The sequence below is a fragment of the Antedon mediterranea genome, chromosome 5 (genome assembly GCF_964355755.1).
Source record: "Antedon mediterranea chromosome 5, ecAntMedi1.1, whole genome shotgun sequence".
In the NCBI taxonomy this organism is placed as follows: domain Eukaryota; kingdom Metazoa; phylum Echinodermata; class Crinoidea; order Comatulida; family Antedonidae; genus Antedon; species Antedon mediterranea.
The window spans coordinates 2,315,543-2,336,883 of NC_092674.1; the positions used below are offsets into that span (position 1 = coordinate 2,315,543).

The window sequence follows — 21,341 nt, forward strand, 5'->3', positions numbered from 1 at the left end:
TGAAGAAATATAACTTATGGAAAATATAAATCACTAAAAGCAGCAGAATGGGTCAAATAAATTTAGCCGTAACCAAAATGTACATTTTCAAAAAAAACTCAAAAGCAAAATATCACATCACACACATTTATTATAAATATTTATAAAACGTTATGTACAAACTTTTAAAAAGATTTTAAATAAAACTATATTTTTAAAGAAATTCTGCATAGCTCGTCCATTGGGAAGCACCACAATAACAAATCACAATATCTAAAGCTCTGTCCACACTATTAAAAAGAGTGTGATGTGCCCAAATATGGTAGTGATATGACATCATCGTGACCATATATGGGTACATCAATTTATTTTTTGTCTAGTAGTAGTCTAGACAGAGCTTAAAATTATGACAATCATAAAACTAATATCAATGATGAATTTCAACAAACATCATTGTCAAAAAAATATATACAGTTTTATTTATTTAAAATGTTCAGTACATTGTGTACGGTTTTGTTAAAACTTTTAATTTATAAAACCATAAATGTTCTCTCTTTCTTGTTTGTTACAAGATTCAAAACCAAAAATGATTATGTGTTTGCTTTTTATTGAAACAACAATTTCCATAAAAGGAAGTAGTAGAAAAATTGGAAGTTTGCCCAGAATGGAATTTTTACCACTCATCATATCAAGAACAACAATAGTAATGGCAAAACAATATAATGTATTGTAGTTAACTAATTATGTGAACTTTTTTATGCACTCGTAGAACACACAACAGAGTGTATGAAAAATATATACAAAAATCTATGATCAGTGGTAATGAAGACTAATTTTAATTAAACAGTTATTATTCAATATCAATTATTTGATTCCCCTCCAAGTAGATATCACCAATATGCTCAATTTCTACCAAATTTATTAAATAATTAGTTGGAATGTTGGGTAGAGATGCAGTTAGGAAATTGGAAGATAACCTAATTGACTTCACATCAAAACAATTAACAGGATATTAAATACAGATTTTGGAATACAATCAAGAATTATGGATCCCCTAAAAACCAAAAAAAAGCAGCACCCTGTTAAGCTCTGTCCACACTATCAAACATTATGTGACAAAAAAATGTGATGTGGCCATATATGGACATGATGATGTCATATCACTACCATATTTGTGCACATCACACCTTTTTTATCAAACTAGTTTGATAGTGTAGACAGAGCTTTACTGTATCTGTGATTGTACATTTGATGGTACAGGTCTGAAAGCAAATCAAAAGCCAAGATTATTTTAACCTTGATATATTTTGCATTTATTATCCACTTCCAGATTGACAGCATTGTGTGTTATTTCACATGGTAGGTCTTTTCCAAGATACTTTTGTTTTATGTTCTCGCTGCTTTAGGTCTAAAGCTCTGTCTACACTATCAAACTTTATGTGACAAAAAAGTGTGATGTACTCAAATGGTAGTGATATGCTTAAATATGGTAGTGATATGCTTAAATATGGTAGTGATATGACATTATCATGTTCATATAATTTTTTGTCACATAAAGTTTGATAGTGGTTTAACAGGGATAGTGGTACTGCAATGCAGTAGTATACAGTGTTGTTTTTGTTACTGTTAGTTAAATGTGTTTTAGCTGAAAAGATTATTTTCTTTTTTTTGTGATCCGCAAGACGCCCCAGTAATATATGTCAACAACAACAACATCACTAGAGGGATTGTATCAAACATTGTATCTTCTATGTTGACATAAATTAGAAATCTGAAATTATCTTTAAAAATAAAAAATATGAAACGTGTGGAAAATTAAGAAGGCCAGCTGCATAAATGTGACCAACCCATGTGTGACTATACTCAAATGAGGTTCTGTACAGTATAGGAAGATGATGATGATGTCATCAAATCAACTTTATCTAAATGTAGTTTTGCTTTCTATAAATCGCACCATAATTTTAAAACTTTATTTTTACATTTTAAATGTTGCCACTATCTTGTAGGTTTTATTTCCAGATAGATTTGCGTGCGGATTGTGACTGTCTTGTTGGTTGTGGTAGGCTCCCTCGTTTATTTTTAGTCCGTGTTTTTGCCTCCGACGTCTTACTTGTAGACTTATTTTTAATTTGTGTTTCTTTTTGTACCATTGAACTAAACTCCTAAATAAAAATATAAAAATTGGTTAGTTCCGATTCTTCTATTAAATATCAACACAACAATCTAAAGCTCTGTTTAAACTATCAAACCTTATGTGACAAAAAAATGTGATGTGCCCATACATGATAATGTCATATCACTACCATATTTGGGAATATCACTACCATATTTGGGCACATCATACTTTTTTTGTCAAACTAGTTTGATAGTGTAAACAGAGCTTTACTGGTATATTGTCCTACTATGCAATGACATGGCACTTTGTGGTCCGTCGTGTGGCAGTAGAAACGTAATTTATACCCTCTAACATCGACAAGGATTCATGGCTCACTCACTCCATGGTTCTGGTGATACGAGTCGAGTCTTCTTAGATAAGGATTATAAACCGTAGGTCAAGGATGGACAAAATATTCATGTACGGTACACTTTAGTACGTCTTTCGAGACGAGTAGACGGTTACCTGGTTGTAATACTAGTTCACACACTAGTGCACTGACATGACAATTGGGGGAGAAGCATGTTCAAAAGTTTAACATCTGTACACAGTGACACACACAATTATTTATCATTGGAATGGCGCTATACAAATAGACATTTGTATCCTCTTTTTGTTTCCTTTCTGTATTAGTTTTTTTTTTCTATAAACTTTAATTTTGTATTCTTTATTGCATTTATGCATTGTACTGTAAAATGTTTAAACTTCTAATTTCATGTCCTAAAATATTTACTTTGAATCAAACGGATTGCAACAAGATAAATAAAACTAGAAATCAATCTTCTATCGACTAAAGCCGAAGTATAGTCGTTATCTCGGGACCGTTCTATGGCCACCACCAGGTAGGCTTACTTCTTTAAGGCTTCTATGAATGGATGTACTGGTTGGGAGCAAGAATGCTAGTAGACCAAACCCAGTACCAATTTGATTACGATCAATCGGGAAATTACCTCACAACTTGACAATGAATGACATACATATCTTGAAAGGTTACAAATATAAGCCACGGTTTCATTTCATTTTCTATTAAAGCAACCTTTTATATAGCAGGGGTTTCCTATCAACAAGTAGACTAGCAATGAATCACTTCACTCAGGCTTAGGCTCACATTTATAATCACTCTTAAAACGATTTTCATGATTTTAATAGCTATCAAGTAGGTAATGTAAAGTTCAATTTTTCTCGCTAAAACAGAAAAAAAAAAAGACAACAACTGTCCGTTCCATAAAGCCTAGTTTGCTAGTCTGACAACCAACAGAAAAACTGCAATAAAAAAATATATTTTTCGGGACCGGTAAATGATTTTACAGATAGTAAATAAGAAAATAATAAGAATTAACTATTACTTGTGAAGCCATTAAAGGGTTATCTTTGGCAACGGCCGTACTTGTTTTCATCATGTGATTTGTTCTTGAATCACTTGATTGGTTCTGTTGTTTCTGTACACTTGCAACCCTTAGAATATATCAAGATCGTATTTGTTAAATTATTAGATAAGAGAGATAAATACATATAATAATATGATATTACAACCATCATAATCATTTTTTATTTTATTTATTACATATAAGCCATAGCAAATACATTGTACATTTTTTTTTAGCATAACATTGTGATCTAGCATTTTGGTGAACTTCCATGTTTCATCACCAAACATTAATCGAATGAGAAAATACTCACATAGGTCATAGTATGCAAGGCAACCTAGCTCAGTGTAGTCAAATTGGCCTAAAATTTTAGCTTAACATTATGGAAAGACATGTTTTTTTAAACAAGATTAGCTAGACTAGGCTTTGCTAGGAAACTTGATCAAACTTTCTTTTGCAAACTGCAAGTGTTAAGCTCTGTCTACACTATCAAACTAGTTTGACATAAAAAGTGTAATGTGCCCAAATATGGTAGTGATATGCTTAAATATTGTAATAATATGACATCATCATGTCCATATATCGGCACATCACTTTTTTTTGTCACATAAACTTTAGAAACAGTTTGCTAGTAGGCTTAATTTTTAATGTAAATAAGAAACCAAATAGTTTTTGTTTGTGTCTTATCAGTATTTTCCCCGACTCTAGTAAAACAAAGTAACTAAAAAGGGGTTATTTGATAAAAAATTTGGACACAGACATGGCCACTAGATAGACCTTGATATATAACATTGAGAAGAAAACAAATTTGACCCCAAACTACGAGAGGACAGGAAAACCAACGGATTATTAAATTTGAGCAGACGTCTACTTTTATACAGTGACCATGGGCTGTAATAGGTCGACTTTCCTGCATTCTTGTAAGAAAATTGTTGAAGGATTTAGAATGAGATTTGAAATAAGTGTTGCAAAAATATTAGTATATATGACCCGAGTATATTTCATGCTTGGTTATAACTCAACCAATAATTTAGGCTAAATATGAACACTTCGGTAAATTCCATTTTAAAATAGAAATACTAGAGGAGCTGTAGCTTGGTGGTTAACATGCTTTCCTTCCAATCCCAAGGTTCAAACCTGACCTAGTGCCAGGGTTGTAACTCACAACTCTTTCAACTCCACTCCCTATGCCTCAAATGAGACTTAGTTTATAAGCACGATAAACTATAAAAATAGTTTATCCATCCTGTAATTGGCAAGTTTCTTAACTTTTACACAGACAACCCCCCCCCCCCCTCCGAGACTATACCCAATCATATTCAGTAATATTTTTAATCACAACAACCTCAAAAAAATGTGAGATTTTGTAAAAAAATGACCTAAAAAATGAATCTGTGCGAGAACTAACCTAGATTGCATCATCTTGAGGTATGCCATCATCTGTTCGGGTGTCGCTGGCTTCTGTTGCTTAGCAACCGCATCATCATCATTAGTTATGTGTGACCTTTGAATCAGTTTAGAAATGTCACTTAACTGATCAAGAGTAAGGACCTCTGCCGCTGATGGGTTGCCAGTATCTGCAATCACAGAATTCAAAACTTATTAATTTATAAATACCACTTGAGGGAGTATGTTAAGTAAATTAATTATAAAAATACAGAGCATAAAAGGAATAATATAATAATAATAATATAAAAAAAGAATTGTTTAAATTGTGTTCCAATGTTTTCTTAAGCTCTGTCTACACTATTAAACTCTATGTGACAAAAAAATGTAATATATATATATATATGGACATGATAACAAAAATCTGACACTACCATATTCAGGCACATTTTTTTTGTCACATAAGGTTTGATAGTGTAGACAGAGCTTAACAATCATCCCGGGGATACTATAATAGGTTTGATAGTGTAGACAGAGCTTAACAATCATCCCTGGGATACTATAATAGGTTTGATAGTGTAAACAGAGCTTAACAATCATCCCTGGGATACTATAATAGGTTTGATAGTGTAGACAGAGCTTAACAATCATCCCTGGGATACTATAATAGGTTTGATAGTGTAGACAGAGCTTAACAATCATCCCTGGGATACTATAATAGGTTTGATAGTGTAAACAGAGCTTAACAATCATCCCTGGGATACTATAATAGGTTTGATAGTGTAAACAGAGCTTAACAATCATCCCTGGGATACTATAATAGGTTTGATAGTGTAGACAGAGCTTAACAATCATCCCTGGGATACTATAATAGGTTTGATAGTGTAAACAGAGCTTAACAATCATCCCTGGGATACTATAATAGGTTTGATAGTGTAAACAGAGCTTAACAATCATCCCTGGGATACTATAATAGGTTTGATAGTGTAGACAGAGCTTAACAATCATCCCTGGGATACTATAATAGGTTTGATAGTGTAAACAGAGCTTAACAATCATCCCTGGGATACTATAATAGGTTTGATAGTGTAGACAGAGCTTAACAATCATCCCTGGGATACTATAATAGGTTTGATAGTGTAAACAGAGCTTAACAATCATCCCTGGGATACTATAATAGGTTTGATAGTGTAGACAGAGCTTAACAATCATCCCTGGGATACAATAATAGGTTTGATAGTGTAGACAGAGCTTAACAATCATCCCTGGGATACTATAATAGGTTTGATAGTGTAGACAGAGCTTAACAATCATCCCTGGGATACTATAATAGGTTTGATAGTGTAAACAGAGCTTAACAATCATCCCTGGGATACTATAATAGGTTTGATAGTGTAGACAGAGCTTAACAATCATCCCTGGGATACTATAATAGGTTTGATAGTGTAAACAGAGCTTAACAATCATCCCTGGGATACTATAATAGGTTTGATAGTGTAAACAGAGCTTAACAATCATCCCTGGGATACTATAATAGGTTTGATAGTGTAGACAGAGCTTAACAATCATCCCTGGGATACTATAATAGGTTTGATAGTGTAAACAGAGCTTAACAATCATCCCTGGGATACTATAATAGGTTTGATAGTGTAGACAGAGCTTAACAATCATCCCTGGGATACAATAATAGGTTTGATAGTGTAGACAGAGCTTAACAATCATCCCTGGGATACTATAATAGGTTTGATAGTGTAGACAGAGCTTAACAATCATCCCTGGGATACTATAATAGGTTTGATAGTGTAAACAGAGCTTAACAATCATCCCTGGGATACTATAATAGGTTTGATAGTGTAGACAGAGCTTAACAATCATCCCTGGGATACTATAATAGGTTTGATAGTGTAAACAGAGCTTAACAATCATCCCTGGGATACTATAATAGCCACTATTATCATCATTGTATTCTACTGTAATGTAAGCCTTGGATATATTCATTACATACACTAACAATACATGCTACAATAATAATATTTATCAAATTTTCAGGATTGAAAATAGGCAAAAGCCCAAACAGATTCTGCGCTCACTCCATAATATATTAAATACATGAACAATAATTTATTAGTTAATAAAATAATAAAAACTGCTTCTTGTTTAAATCTGTTTGACATTATAAATCCCCAGCGCTTGTAATGCAAAGGTTACTCGCAACTTCCTGTTGAAATCTCCAAGCAATTAGATTGATGCCGGCCGGCGCGGAAACATGCTTCAGCGGCATGCTGACAATATACAGTTTAAAACACCGGTAATGAAAAAATAGAGGAATAGTTTAAAAATAAAAAGAAGAGAATCAAGTTAAAATTAGTAAAAAATGGAAGAAAATTCAAGTAAAAAGATAAACAGTTTGAAAATAAAGAAATTATTCAAGTAAAAATGAGGGAAAGGTAACAAATTTAGAAAAGATTGAAATAAAAATATATAGGCCTACAATTAAATTAGCATAACATAGTAATATTTTCCCAAAAATATTCTAAAGCTCTTTCTACACTATCAAAAAGTGTGATATGCCCAAATATGGTAGTGATATGCCCAAACATGGTAGTGATATGCCCAAACATGGTAGTGATATGCCCAAATATGGTAGTGATATGACATCATCATGTCCATATATGGGCACATCACATTTTTGTTGTAACAAAAAGTTTGATAGTGTAGACAAAGCTTAATTCAAAGTGGTCTTTGATTGGAGGGTCATTTGACATCCTGTGTCATGATGGATGTCAATCACAAACAGATGCAATATCATCTTAAAACATGGAAGTGCTAATTTCCACTTTGCTTTAAGTTTAATAAATAAGAAGTTCTTAATTTTAAACACAATAGAAATAAACACATGTGTAGAGTATGAAATATTCTCTTAAATTAAAAATTTGCATTTTCATTCAGGTTTTCCAAAAGCTTGCCACTATCTTTCTGGCTGTTTTATTTGACCATTTTGATTGAGCTTTTGTGATTATTTTATTTGTACCTCCAATGAGAGATCCAGCCACTGATACCTACAGCATTGTCATTTTTCATTCATTTGCCTTTGGATTTATAAATATATTATTATAATATTTTTTGCAAAAAATTTGTCATAAAAGTTTATCTAAATTTGATTATGCTGTCAGAAGTTTGGCAACATTATTCAAAACATCACCATAAACATGTCGGTGTCAATCAAGGACTTATAAAAGTTGGAAAAGCTATAAAAATAAATTGTAAAAGCAGCAGCTGATACAAACTACTTCATAAATATTAAAGATGTATTGTCCCCAAACAAAATAAAGATTAATTAAATCAGAATTTGAATAGGTTATTTTGTAGTTCTTATAAATAATCACTTCCGTAGAAGAAAACGAAAATTAATGTTTTCACTTATAAATGACATAATAAATGGTTAAATTCAACTAAAATACCATTGGCTGGCAGCTAATTTGACTATTTGTTTTGGCTTAAAATTACTGTTTTTCAGGTAAATATTTTTTTTTAAATCCAATTTTTATTCAAAGTGTATAACATATTATGTGGCACATTAAAATGGCATATTTAACAAAAAAATTTAAAAAAATATTTTTTCATAGGACATCTTTAATGTTATAGGTAAATAATGCTAGAAAAATTGTTAGAATTAATCTAATCACATATTTTAATTAGAAGGAAATTACATATTAAGTTAACTAATACAAGAAATTAAGCAATAACGAAAAAACACCTCTGTATCTCAGATAAAATTTATATCAGATTGATATGTGAATCGAAGGTCTGATAGGACGAGGCACAAGAGGGCGCCTTAAACAAATTTGTATTAGTATTTCTCAAAACAATTTTTACAGATCAGAAAGATTTTTCATTTTTTGAGAGTGACTATGTGCGGTTTCTTTCATTTTTTCAAAACCGGAAATAAAGACTTTGTGACCTTATTTTGTGGGACAAACTTACGTGATGAGTAGCATGCAACCCCACTCAGAATATTCAAGAATATTTACGTTTAAAGAAAATAAAATAGTAACGATTACACGCAGTATAGGTACTGGCCGTTATAGTGGGTTATTCCATTAAAAAATAGGGGTGTATTGCGTATTAAGTCGGTGGATTGTATGTATGTGATTAATTTGTATTGGATTGTCAACCAATAGTTATCCCAGAACAGACTAGAAAGCCATTTAGTATGTACATGAAGTATGTTACTTATTGTGGAATGCATAAACTTTATTTTCTAAACGTGAAGAAAACTAATTATTTTGTGCATCATAGATTGAAAAAAATTCAATCGTTTTAAAAATGTTTTTTTTAAATCCATATTTTAAAAAATTGTTCTTTCAGCAGAAAAAAAGGTAAAAACTATAATATGAAAATAATATCCTCCTGTTTGTTATGGTTGAATGAACATCCAGGATACATGATTTCCTGTTATTGCTACCCCCATATTAAACATCATAATTCATTGTAGCTGATAAAAACGTGGCTAACTGCCAGGGATACAACTAAATGGGTCGATAATGAGTTTTTGGGTGGGGCTCTGTAATTTTTACCCAGAAATAGGTTTTATATTGTCCTTAGAATAGAAATCCATAAGTAAAATACTGGTAAACGACAGTTGATTTGACGAGTTGATAAAAACGCCTGAAAGCCCTAAATTGATAGATATAGGCCTAACTTATGAATATGTTTGTCCAATCCTCCAATTCCTTTCATCTACAAGACACTAGTTCTACTTCATTATTACATTTCTGACACTGATGTATATAGTGGCCGCACAATATATTTGTTATTAATCATTAAGTTATAATATTACTGTGAAATAAGGGAAACTCTAAAAAAAGTGAATACAACCTGAAGAAAAATCATTAAATATTATTGACTTTAATACTTTTAAGTATTTAAGTGAAGTATCTTGCTTAAGTGTGATTGGCGGGTCACATGGTTCAATTTTCTGACTAAAATTTACCACAGTACTAGAATATTCTTAATGGATAAAAACAGCACACTCTCTAAATCTCTGTCTACACTATCAAGCGTTATGTTACAAAAAAATGTGATGTACCCATATATTGACATGATGATGTCATATCAATACTATATTTAGACACATCACTACCATATTTGGGCACATCAAACTAGTTTGATAGTGTAGACAGAGCTTAAGCCTTTAGTTTATAAATTACCTGTAACAGCTTGCAGATGATTTTCTACTGATTCACTTTCTTCACTGACAGGTGATCCTGGCGATCTTTGAAGTAACTGAACAAGAAAAAATAAACAACTTTTTTAATAAAACATATTTAAACAAATCCACCAGCAAATTAACTTGCCAATTACAGGATGGATATTTATATTATTATACACCCTGTCAGAACCCTATAGCCGTATTCACCATTCAAACTTAGGCGAAGGGAAACACTTACTCTTAAAATTAAAAAAAAATCTCCTATCTAAGTGAACACAGTTTAAGGGAAATACTTAAATATTTATTGAGTTAAGTGAAATACTTAATATTTAAGAAAAATATCTCACTTAAGTGTGATTGGTGAATACCTTGATATTTGGAAGGCAAGAGTCAACCAAAAAGCTACAGCTATTAACTTTTAATTGTACAAGAAGCAGTGAAAAAAATAAGAAATATTATTCATCCAATTTGTTACAATTGATCTATTGTGGTACAGTATTGCATTAAGTTAATAATATTTAAATTATCAACACAAAGAAAATGACATGCTGTAAATCAATCTGTTGTCACAGACGGGACAAGGTAATAATTGATTCTGTTATAATTTATTCATTTGCGCAAATTCTAAATATGTTCAAAATAACGAAAACAAGATATTAAAATTTAACAATTCATAGAAAGTTAAAATTCACATTAAAATTGAGTTTAATTACAATACAATGACAAAAAATAAAATATACATCTGCAATTATAGTACATGATGCGAGGTCAAAGTGGTAAATACTATACATAGGATTGAGAATAAAAAACAAGCGGGTTAGAGTATCGCAATAAATAAAAACTAAAAATAGGAAAGGAAAATCAGAAACACCTGCTATTATCTTAAACTCTGTCTACACTATCAAACTTTAAAAAAAGTGTGATGTGCCCATATATGGATTGGATGTCATATCACTACCATATCACACTCTTTTATCAAACTAGTTTGATAGTGTAGACAGAGCTTTACAACATTCTCAATTAGTTTGAATTAGTTTTGAATGAATAATAAAATAAATTGGAAAAGACAAATGGAAAAAGTATTTTTGGTTCATTCTAATTTGGGTTTAGTTTTACAATTGGTAAATCCAAGTGAATCACACACATTCAATATGACACATGGCTCACTATCAATTATTAAAGTCTTGTGATTTTAAACAGATGTTTGTAAGTCAACAACCATGTGTTATGATGGTTGAGGGCAGTTTGGTAAAAACAAATATAAATTGTAAACACAAACATTTACTAAATGCCTTATCAAACAAGTTAAAAAAAAAAAAAAATTGTGATGTTTCCAAATATGGTAGTGATATGCTTAAATATGGTAGTGGTATGACATTGTCAAGTCCATATATGGGCACATCACATTTTTTTGTCACATAAAGTTTGATAATGTAGTAGACAGAGCTTTAGACTAGCAGTTTTTTGTACAATAGATATTGCTCTTAGTGTGATGTGATCTTAGTAGTGAAATATTTTGCAAATTGCTGTCCTAACAAGCTAAAGGTCCATATCTAAACTGGTCATACAATTTTGGAGTAGAGTAACATATTTCAGGTTTGTGCTTATGTAATATAGATATTAAATACCATCTGTATGTAATGTTGTAGCTCTTGTTGTTTCTCATCATGTTTCTGAAACTTATTTGTCAGTGAATTATAAACGTCCCTTTCAATTCTGAAATTAAATAGACAACAAAATATAAATTGGGAGAAGGAATTGAAACAAGTATAAGAATTTTTCCGGACAGTAAATTTCAACACAGAACATATTTAATATTACAATGAAAGCACTCAGAAACTGAGTGAAGTACTTGGCAAAATATTGACACAGAGAGCGCATACTAAAAGAATACAAATTTTTTTTTTTTTTTTTATTTGTGAAGTTATTAATGAACTGATGTTACCTATTACACCCAAAAAATTCAGAATGATAACTTTAAAATTGTGAACGATATCGTGATAACAAACAAAGCAAGTACTGTACTATATTTGGCAAAATTCTATTTTAGAAAAAAATTGAATGTTGACAAATAACTATCTTAATCACTTACACAGTGGATTCTAGAGGACCAACTGATAGATCAGTAATACTATCTTCTTTCTCTGGAACATGGTCTATTGTTTCACTCACTGAAATGATTATGGAAACTTAGTAAAATAAACAAAACGAGTGTAGTCTATACAGTAATATGATACAAAATAAATACATTCAAAATTAACTAATTTATGAATCACATTATTATATCCTTTCACAATGCCTAGCAAAACACAATAACAAATACAAGTAAACATTGAATTATCACTTGAAACTGGGATGGCATACATTTGATTTTTTTTTTCAAGATTCAAGAAATGCTATTGGTCCACTTTAAAATGGAAATTTGTGCAAACTGGGAATACAGTAGGACTTGGGAAACCCTATGTTCAGGATACACCCTATATTCAGGGTTCACCCCCTATTCAGGGTTCACCCTCTATTCAGGGATACCCCATATTCAAGGGGACATCCTCTAATAATGAAGTATAATGATCTCACAGCAGAAGCTACTTGTTTGTTGATCATCAAACTGAGGATGCAAAGGTTTGAATGAAGACGTATCTGAATGAAGCTGATTGGAAAACATCTTTCTGCCTGGATAACCTGCTACAGACACTTCTTGCTGAGCCTCTGGTTGTGCTTGGTTGGTAAACACCAAGCCTCTTGAGAAGCTCCCTGCAGGTGCCTCCTGCTTTGCTTTCCCTTCTGTGTATGAGCCAAACTCTGGCCTAGCATCAGACAGAGCATGCTTGGTAAACATCAAACTGCTGGGGTAGCTTCCAATGGGTACCTCTTGCCTAGTTTTAGCCTCGGTGAATGAGTGAACATCAGCATGGGTGGGGTCGCTAAACAATATACGATTTTGGAAGACACCTGATGAGTCTGTCTTAGCTTTATCTGCAACATTGGCTCGTGGAAATTCCTGCATGAAGTCTTTGTGTTGGTATGTATGTTTACTGGGTGTAGTTGTCGATGAATTAAATGGTTGCTGATTGGTCAGTTTGACAGCAGTAGAGGATGAAGTAAAAGGCTGTCTTTGCTTTGGTGGAGTCCATGCTAAGTTGCTTATGGTATTCATTCTGGGAACTATAAGATATTTTATATTTATATTACTAAACAATAACACTTACAAATGACATTATCAAATATCATGAAAGTGAGAGACTACAAAAGGTTTGAAAAACCGACACTATTGAACAAACATCTTTGTCTTGCAATCAGAATGAATTATAAAGAATAGAAAAGACTGCTTTTAAGCTCAAACTTTAGACACGATGATGTCATTTCACTACCATATTTGGGCACATCATAATTTTTTGATAGTGTAGACAGAGCTTTATGTATATTATTCCAATACTATAATACATATATACATAATAATTAATACGAAAATAAAGATTTTTAAAACCCTACTTACCGTCTTTGTTTAATTTATTCTGATTTCTTGATTCCTATTAAACAAAAGTTTAAATACATATAAATATAATTTAGATTGTAATATAAAACTTAATAAAATACCTCAATTATTCTTTTAGAACAATATAATGTATATTTTACTTAAGTTGTGTTATGTTATTTTTTATATAATTGTTATATTATTTATGTAAATGTTTGTTATGAAATGAAGCACGGAAAAATGAAAAAGGCAGAGAAAAATGATGTCCCATATTTCCAAAAAAGGCATGGGGTCTGTGGAATATGCCCAAATATGGTAGTGATATGCTTAAATATGTAGGTGATATGCCCAAATTTGTTAGTGATATGACATCATCATGTCCATATATGGGCACATAGAATCCTCACCTGTTGATCAGGATTGCTGAGCACTTGAATCCAGTTCATCAATTGATGGCACTGGGTCTGGAATTGTCCAATGACATCAATATAGTGACCTCCTTCCTCTTTAATGTTCTGCTTCATAGACGTCATCTCCTGATTACTGTTATCTAGTCTAAAATAAACACATATAAATAAAGACATTACCCCTTATGTGATAATATACAATACTGCTTAATTCACCATCTAATGTGTGTGTGTAATTTACCGCAATCTTTATTATTGTGATAAATGAAAAGTCAAAAAACAATTTTGTTAAAATTATTGTATTTTATCACCATAACATTATTTTCTCTCATTCTTTGTGTGTAAAGTGTCTTCTACAATCTCAACAAGAGCAAACCAAGTGGATTACCTTTGTTGAAGATCTTGCACAACATTTTTCCACCTTTCTGTCAAGCTCTGCATCTTCTCTTGCGACCTTTCTTCCATCACCTTCATCTCCTTCTGGTGGTTATCCAACAAAGTCTGTACTTGCTGTCGATGGATATTCTTTAAGTTTTTCTGTTCTTCCTGGAACCTCTTCTCAAAGTCTATCATTCGCTGACCAACCGTTTTCTCCACTTCTGTTTGTCGTTCTGTCTCTTGACGAAGTTGGCTGGCTTCAAATTTTGCAGCCTGCATTTCGACCTCTAGTTTTAAATTTTCCTAGTAAAAACATTTATTTAAAATTATTAAATTTTTTCAAATGTTGGTTAAATCACAATAACGTATCTTATGCACTGTGTACACTATCAAACTAGTAGTTCAAATATAGTAGTGATATGACACCAGCATGTCCATATATGGGCACATCACATTTTTGTGTAACATAAGTTTGATAGTGCAGACAGATCTTTAGTCTTTTAAATATTTAAACAAACAATGCATTCATTATATTAAGGTTTATTTCGTTTGTTTGTTTTTGTACTTACCCTTTCTTGTTCAAAATCCTGTAGTTGCTCTTTCAATTCTGATATTTCTGAATTTAAAGATTTTATCTTCTTATCAGCCTTGCATGACTTTGCCACAACACTTGCAGAACTTTGCTAAAAATAACAAAAACATTTTTTGTTATAGATATAATAAACGGAAAAAAAAACCCCATAGTTATGCCACATACAATAGTTCTATATTACTCATCTCCCAATACTACAAACCTTGGATTGGTCTAATATGTCTCAAATTAATATGCTTTTAATGGTAACAAAGAATTTGGGATCTTTTGGATATTATCACAGAGTCTGGTATTATGAGAGTCTAATTATGTAAAAAGTTAAATTGTTTGTAAAATAAGATTTAAATTTCATTTACCTGTTCGGATTCCAATTCCTTTTGATGTTTTTCACTTAGCATTAATAATTCTTTCTGCAATTTATGCTGAATTTCCAAAGCTATATCTCTCTCCTGGAATAAACAACAAAAATGCAACTTTAATATTCAGATTAAATTAATAAAACAACTACTGTATTCCTATGTAATAATACAGAATGTATAGCAGGTCATAAACATAGCACTGTTCTAGCAAGGCAATCTAACAACAGGACACTGAGAAACATAGCACTGTTCTAGCAAGGCAATCTAACAACAGGACACTGAGTAACATAGCACTGTTCTAGCAAGGCAATCTAACAACAGGACACTGAGAAACATAGCACTGTTCTAGCAAGGCAATCTAACAGGACACTGAGAAACATAGCACTGTTCTAGCAAGGCAATCTAACAACAGGACACTGAGAAACATAGCACTGTTCTAGCAAGGCAATCTAACAGGACACTGAGAAACATAGCACTGTTCTAGCAAGGCAATCTAACAACAGAACACTGAGAAACATAGCACTGTTCTAGCAAGGCAATCTAACAACAGGACACTGAGAAACATAGCACTGTTCTAGCAAGGCAATCTAACAACAGGAGACTGAGAAACATAGCACTGTTCTAGCAAGGCAATCTAACAACAGGACACTGAGAAACATAGCACTGTTCTAGCAAGGCAATCTAACAGGACACTGAGAAACATAGCACTGTTCTAGCAAGGCAATCTAACAACAGGACACTGAGAAACATAGCACTGTTCTAGCAAGGCAATCTAACAACAGGACACTGAGAAACATAGCACTGTTCTAGCAAGGCAATCTAACAACAGAACACTGAGAAACATAGCACTGTTCTAGCAAGGCAATCTAACAACAGGACACTGAGAAACATAGCACTGTTCTAGCAAGGCAATCTAACAACAGAACACTGAGAAACATAGCACTGTTCTAGCAAGGCAATCTAACAACAGGACACTGAGAAACATAGCACTGTTCTAGCAAGGCAATCTAACAACAGGACACTGAGAAACATAGCACTGTTCTAGCAAGGCAATCTAACAGGACACCGAGAAACATAGCACTGTTCTAGCAAGGCAATCTAACAACAGGACACTGAGAAACATAGCACTGTTCTAGCAAGGCAATCTAACAACAGGACACTGAGAAACATAGCACTGTTCTAGCAAGGCAATCTAACAGGACACTGAGAAACATAGCACTGTTCTAGCAAGGCAATCTAACAACAGGACACTGAGAAACATAGCACTGTTCTAGCAAGGCAATCTAACAGGACACTGAGAAACATAGCACTGTTCTAGCAAGGCAATCTAACAACAGGACACTGAGAAACATAGCACTGTTCTAGCAAGGCAATCTAACAACAGGACACTGAGAAACATAGCACTGTTCTAGCAAGGCAATCTAACAACAGGACACTGAGAAACATAGCACTGTTCTAGCAAGGCAATCTAACAGGACACTGAGAAACATAGCACTGTTCTAGCAAGGCAATCTAACAGGACACTGAGAAACATAGCACTGTTCTAGCAAGGCAATCTAACAACAGGACACTGAGAAACATAGCACTGTTCTAGCAAGGCAATCTAACAGGACACCGAGAAACATAGCACTGTTCTAGCAAGGCAATCTAACAACAGGACACTGAGAAACATAGCACTGTTCTAGCAAGGCAATCTAACAACAGGACACTGAGAAACATAGCACTGTTCTAGCAAGGCAATCTAACAGGACACTGAGAAACATAGCACTGTTCTAGCAAGGCAATCTAACAACAGGACACTGAGAAACATAGCACTGTTCTAGCAAGGCAATCTAACAACAGGACACTGAGCTCGCCTTGTCAAGATAGAAACTCATAACAGTGATCTTATGTCTGGCTGCGACAAATACCAACAGTACTGCACTATGTACATATTCTCTGTAGCGCGTGATGCCTGTTAAGGGTCGTGGAACTGATCGTGTCGCAGCCACAGATAAACCCTTTGATCATCCTGTTGTTAGATTGCCTTGGTTCTAGCAACTGCAATATAATTTTGATTATAAGACAACATGGTATTATTTATCTGAGGTGTAGTACCTGGGAAATCTTATCTTGTAGTTCCTTTATCTGTTTTAATAAGTCCTCCTTCATCTTCTCAGTAGCCTGTCTTTTCTGTTTTTCTTCTTGAACCAATTTTAAGCTTTCCTCCTTTTGGTCCTTTAATGTCTGAATCTGAATATTTTATAATTTTTAAATTTAATACATCTATGTTTTCAAATTTATTTATTATAATTTTATATACATAAACTGTCACGTTCTTGATTGATGTTTAGAGATGGATACTGGTATGCAGAGAGATGACTGTCACAATGGCAGATAGGAAGTTATGGAGGAATCTAGTCATATAAGTTTAGGTATGTCCCGGACTAAGTAAGTACAGTAAGTAAGTAAGAATTGTGTTTGTTTCTTAGATTGTGATATTGACTAAAAGCAAGTCTTTAAATAATAATAATTTCATTCTTTCAAAACAATTCTCCTTTTATACATACTTCTATTTGTTTTTCCTTTTCTATGGATATTGCTCTTTTCTGTTCTTTGCTCAGCTGATCAACAGCTTGTGATAAGTCCTTTTCAAATGTAGCTAATAACTGGTTAAAATAAAATGTTATTACATCAAAACCATGCAATATTAGTTATAATCTACTTTCCTATTCAACTTTATATAGTGACACAATAATGCAGATATTGACATGTGACAGCAGTGAAAGATTGCAACTCTTGCAAACACAGGGGGATCCAAGGGGGCAGCCGGTCGACCCTAAATTTCGCAAATTGTAATGCAAAAGATAGGACATCAAATTAAGGTCAGCCCTTCATTTCATCATTCTTAGGCCCCGGGTCTGAATTCGCCACTGGCAAAGGTCAGGCATGGGACTAGTACTAGTAGTAGTCCAACATCGATATCTAATTATAATAATTATTTTACTTATTATCTATATCCAATAAATAATTTACCAACATTATTTAATTTTTGAACTCTTTTTTACCTGTTTTTGTCTATCTTGCATCTTGTCAGCTTCTTCTTTCTCTACTTTCATTTTATCAATCACAATTAATTTTTCTTCTTCATTTTTCTTCCATCCATCCACAACTTTTGCTAAAGTCTACAAATAATGTAAACAATTATGATTTTCTCTTTTGTATATATTTGAAAGAAGAATAAATAAACTTGTATTGTACTGATAGCCTACCTTGTCCAGCTGTTGTACCATAATATCCTTCTTACGATCAGTTGAGACGGCCACAGCTAACTGCTGCTGTGACTCTAGCAACTTGGATTGGAGTCCACTTATCTGGTCTTCACAATGCTAAGGTTACAAAATACAACAGAATTAAGGAAGTAACAGTAACAAAAATCAGTAGCTATATAAGTAAACAAGTAGAATAATAATATGACATGACCTCTTCCTTTCCTAGCCTCTTCTTCAGACCCTTACTTTCCTAGCCTCTTCTCCAGACCCATTACTTACCAAGGCTCCTCCAGACCCCTTACTTTACTAGCCTCTTCTCCAGACCCCTTACTTTCATAGGCTCCTCCAGACCCATTACTTCGCTAGGCTCTTCCAGATTCCTTACCTTCCTAGGCTCCTCCAGCCCCCTTACTGTCCTAGGCTCCTCCAGCCCCCTAACTTTCCTAGGCTCCTCTAGACCCCTTACTTTCCTCTTCTTCAGAGCCCTTACTTGTCCAGTCTCTTCTCCAGACCCCTTACTTTCCTAGCCTTTTCCAAGACATTATTTCTCTTTTATTTTGAAACACATGGAGACTACTAATATCTATTGAAAAAATTATTTTAGTGAAAAACCTTTCTTCTGTATCGTTCCCGTTCTAAGCTGTCTCTCAGAATCTGGTTTTCTGTCATCAGAGATGAATCAGGAACGTAAGTGTGGCGCTGTGATGCAGGTTGGAAGACAATTCCACTGTCTAAGGATCCGGTAGACACGTGGGGCTTTATACTACAGAAAAAAATGTCAAAGTGTCAATCTAATGCTCTACTCTGTCGTTATTACTTTATGTCACAAAAAAATGAGATGTGCCCATATATAGACATAATCATATCACTACCATATGTGGGCATATCACTAATGTATTTAGCCACATCACACTTTTTTTGTCAAACTAGTTTGATAGTGTGGACAGAGCTTTATGCTCTAAACTATCAAACTAGTTTGAGAAAAAAAGTGTGATGTGCCCAAATATGGTAGTGGTATGACATCATCATGTCCAATATATGGGCATGTCATATTTTTTTGTCACATAAAGTTTGATATTGTAGACAGAGCTTTAGATAATATTTCAACTAATCAATCAATATTTATTATAATAACTTTTTGACATGCACCCCTTGATTTCTGTAGACACTCTGTAAAGATATTCGTCATTACCTTAGAAGTGCTTCTGTTTTCATGCTTTCCATTGACTCATTGTGTTGAGCGTTGTCATGGTATCCAATACTTAGTTGGTCACTCACAGGTGAGCTGCTTACATGGTGAACATCTCTATTTTGAACTAAAAAACACACAAAAATGATTGTTCAACAAAATTATTCACTCATACTTTCTATACTATATAGTTATCAGTACCGTATATTCTCAGGTATAATCCCACTTCTGGTATAATCCCAACCTTCTACTTTCTGTCTGATTTCACAAACAGCCATATCCCCAGGTATAGTCCCACTTCAGGTATAATCCTATCCACTACTTTATGTCTGATTTCACAAACGGGCATATCCCAAAATGTATAGTCCAAGTATTGACTTTTGGTCTGCAGTAGATTCAAGCCTCTCTCTAGCCAGTTCAGACGAGATTTTACAAATGCTTACCAATCATTTTCTTTTACTGAACTAGGGTTTCCCTAGAGTAATAATCCCACCCCTCAAATTTGGCCCAATTTCATGTTCTATGAGGGTGGGATTAGAGGATATACTGTAATGGTGTATAATGATAAATGAGACAATATACTGCACTAATACCACAACAACAACAACAACATTTCTGTCCAATAACAAGGAGTATGAACATTTTGGTATCTTACATGTAAACATGTTATTGATAGGTGAGATGATGCGATCTAGGCTTTCTCGTACATCATCCATCTTTGCAATGTCTCCAGACAACTCATGCTAAAGAAAACAAAATGTTATTAGACATAAACCAGAATTCCATTTCTATCAGTTTAACCAAATATTTAGGGTGGTAATATCATTTGTAAATATGGATGTCAAATTTTTTTTTCAAATCTCATATTTTTTACTTTTACAATCTATGTAATAAAGTTAAATATATTCATAGTACACAGTGAACAAGACCCATTTCTTTGGTAGAAAAAATGTGTTAAAAGTTAAATAAATGAATATATTTTTTTCCATTATTTTCGCATCAATAGGGAGGTTTTGGTGATGACGGGGATATTCGGACTTCCTTGCTTTCCCACCTCAACAAAGTTTTAATGGTTTCTAGATCCAAGTGACCTGACCTAGGTCGGTAGTCGCAAATCCTGTTTTAGAAATAGCAAAGTTCAATATTGAATTGTTCAAACCTGGTTTTCAATGGACCTATCAAAACTACTTGTAAACAGCTCCTTCTTAACATGATCTTTTCTTCCTTGCTGTTCATTTTTCCTGCGAATTTCATCCTCGGAAGAATATTTTTTTGAACTATGAACGACCGATGAAGACGCTGCTATGCCAATGTGGTGCGGTGAGCGGTTTCTAGAAAAATTTCCTGCAACAATGGACTCTGCAGCATCTGTCGCCCTCGATGATGGGGCATTTGAAGATCTTTTTGAAGGGGAATCATGGGTAGTATCTGTACTTAGTCTCTGTTCTAGATTTGCTAGTTTGTTTGAGATCGATTCTAAATGTCTGTTGCTGTAGCTTCCTTGCTGGTGTGATTGCCGATTGAGTGGCATAATTCCGCTCATATCGTTTGACATTTCAGCCATAATTTACCTATATAAACAAATGTAGGA

At 33.3% G+C, this 21,341-nt stretch overlaps 1 protein-coding gene across 1 annotated transcript; it reads right to left on the minus strand.

Moving 5' to 3' along the window:
- Nucleotides 1–386: 386 nt before the first annotated feature.
- LOC140048693 (uncharacterized) lies at nucleotides 387–20,451 on the minus strand. Its single transcript, XM_072093462.1, has 19 exons — nucleotides 20,406–20,451; nucleotides 19,754–19,877; nucleotides 19,174–19,324; nucleotides 18,562–18,678; nucleotides 18,358–18,474; nucleotides 17,860–17,958; nucleotides 17,408–17,542; nucleotides 15,308–15,400; nucleotides 14,929–15,042; nucleotides 14,370–14,662; nucleotides 13,982–14,129; nucleotides 13,596–13,629; nucleotides 12,677–13,264; nucleotides 12,192–12,270; nucleotides 11,728–11,815; nucleotides 10,098–10,173; nucleotides 4,910–5,078; nucleotides 3,481–3,589; nucleotides 387–2,141 (listed from the first exon to the last, which is right to left on the minus strand). Exons 1-19 carry the CDS (start codon nucleotides 20,413–20,415, stop codon nucleotides 1,989–1,991), a joined length of 2,697 nt encoding a protein of 898 aa, XP_071949563.1. The 5' UTR covers nucleotides 20,416–20,451; the 3' UTR covers nucleotides 387–1,988.
- Between the last annotated feature and the right edge of the window lie 890 nt (nucleotides 20,452–21,341).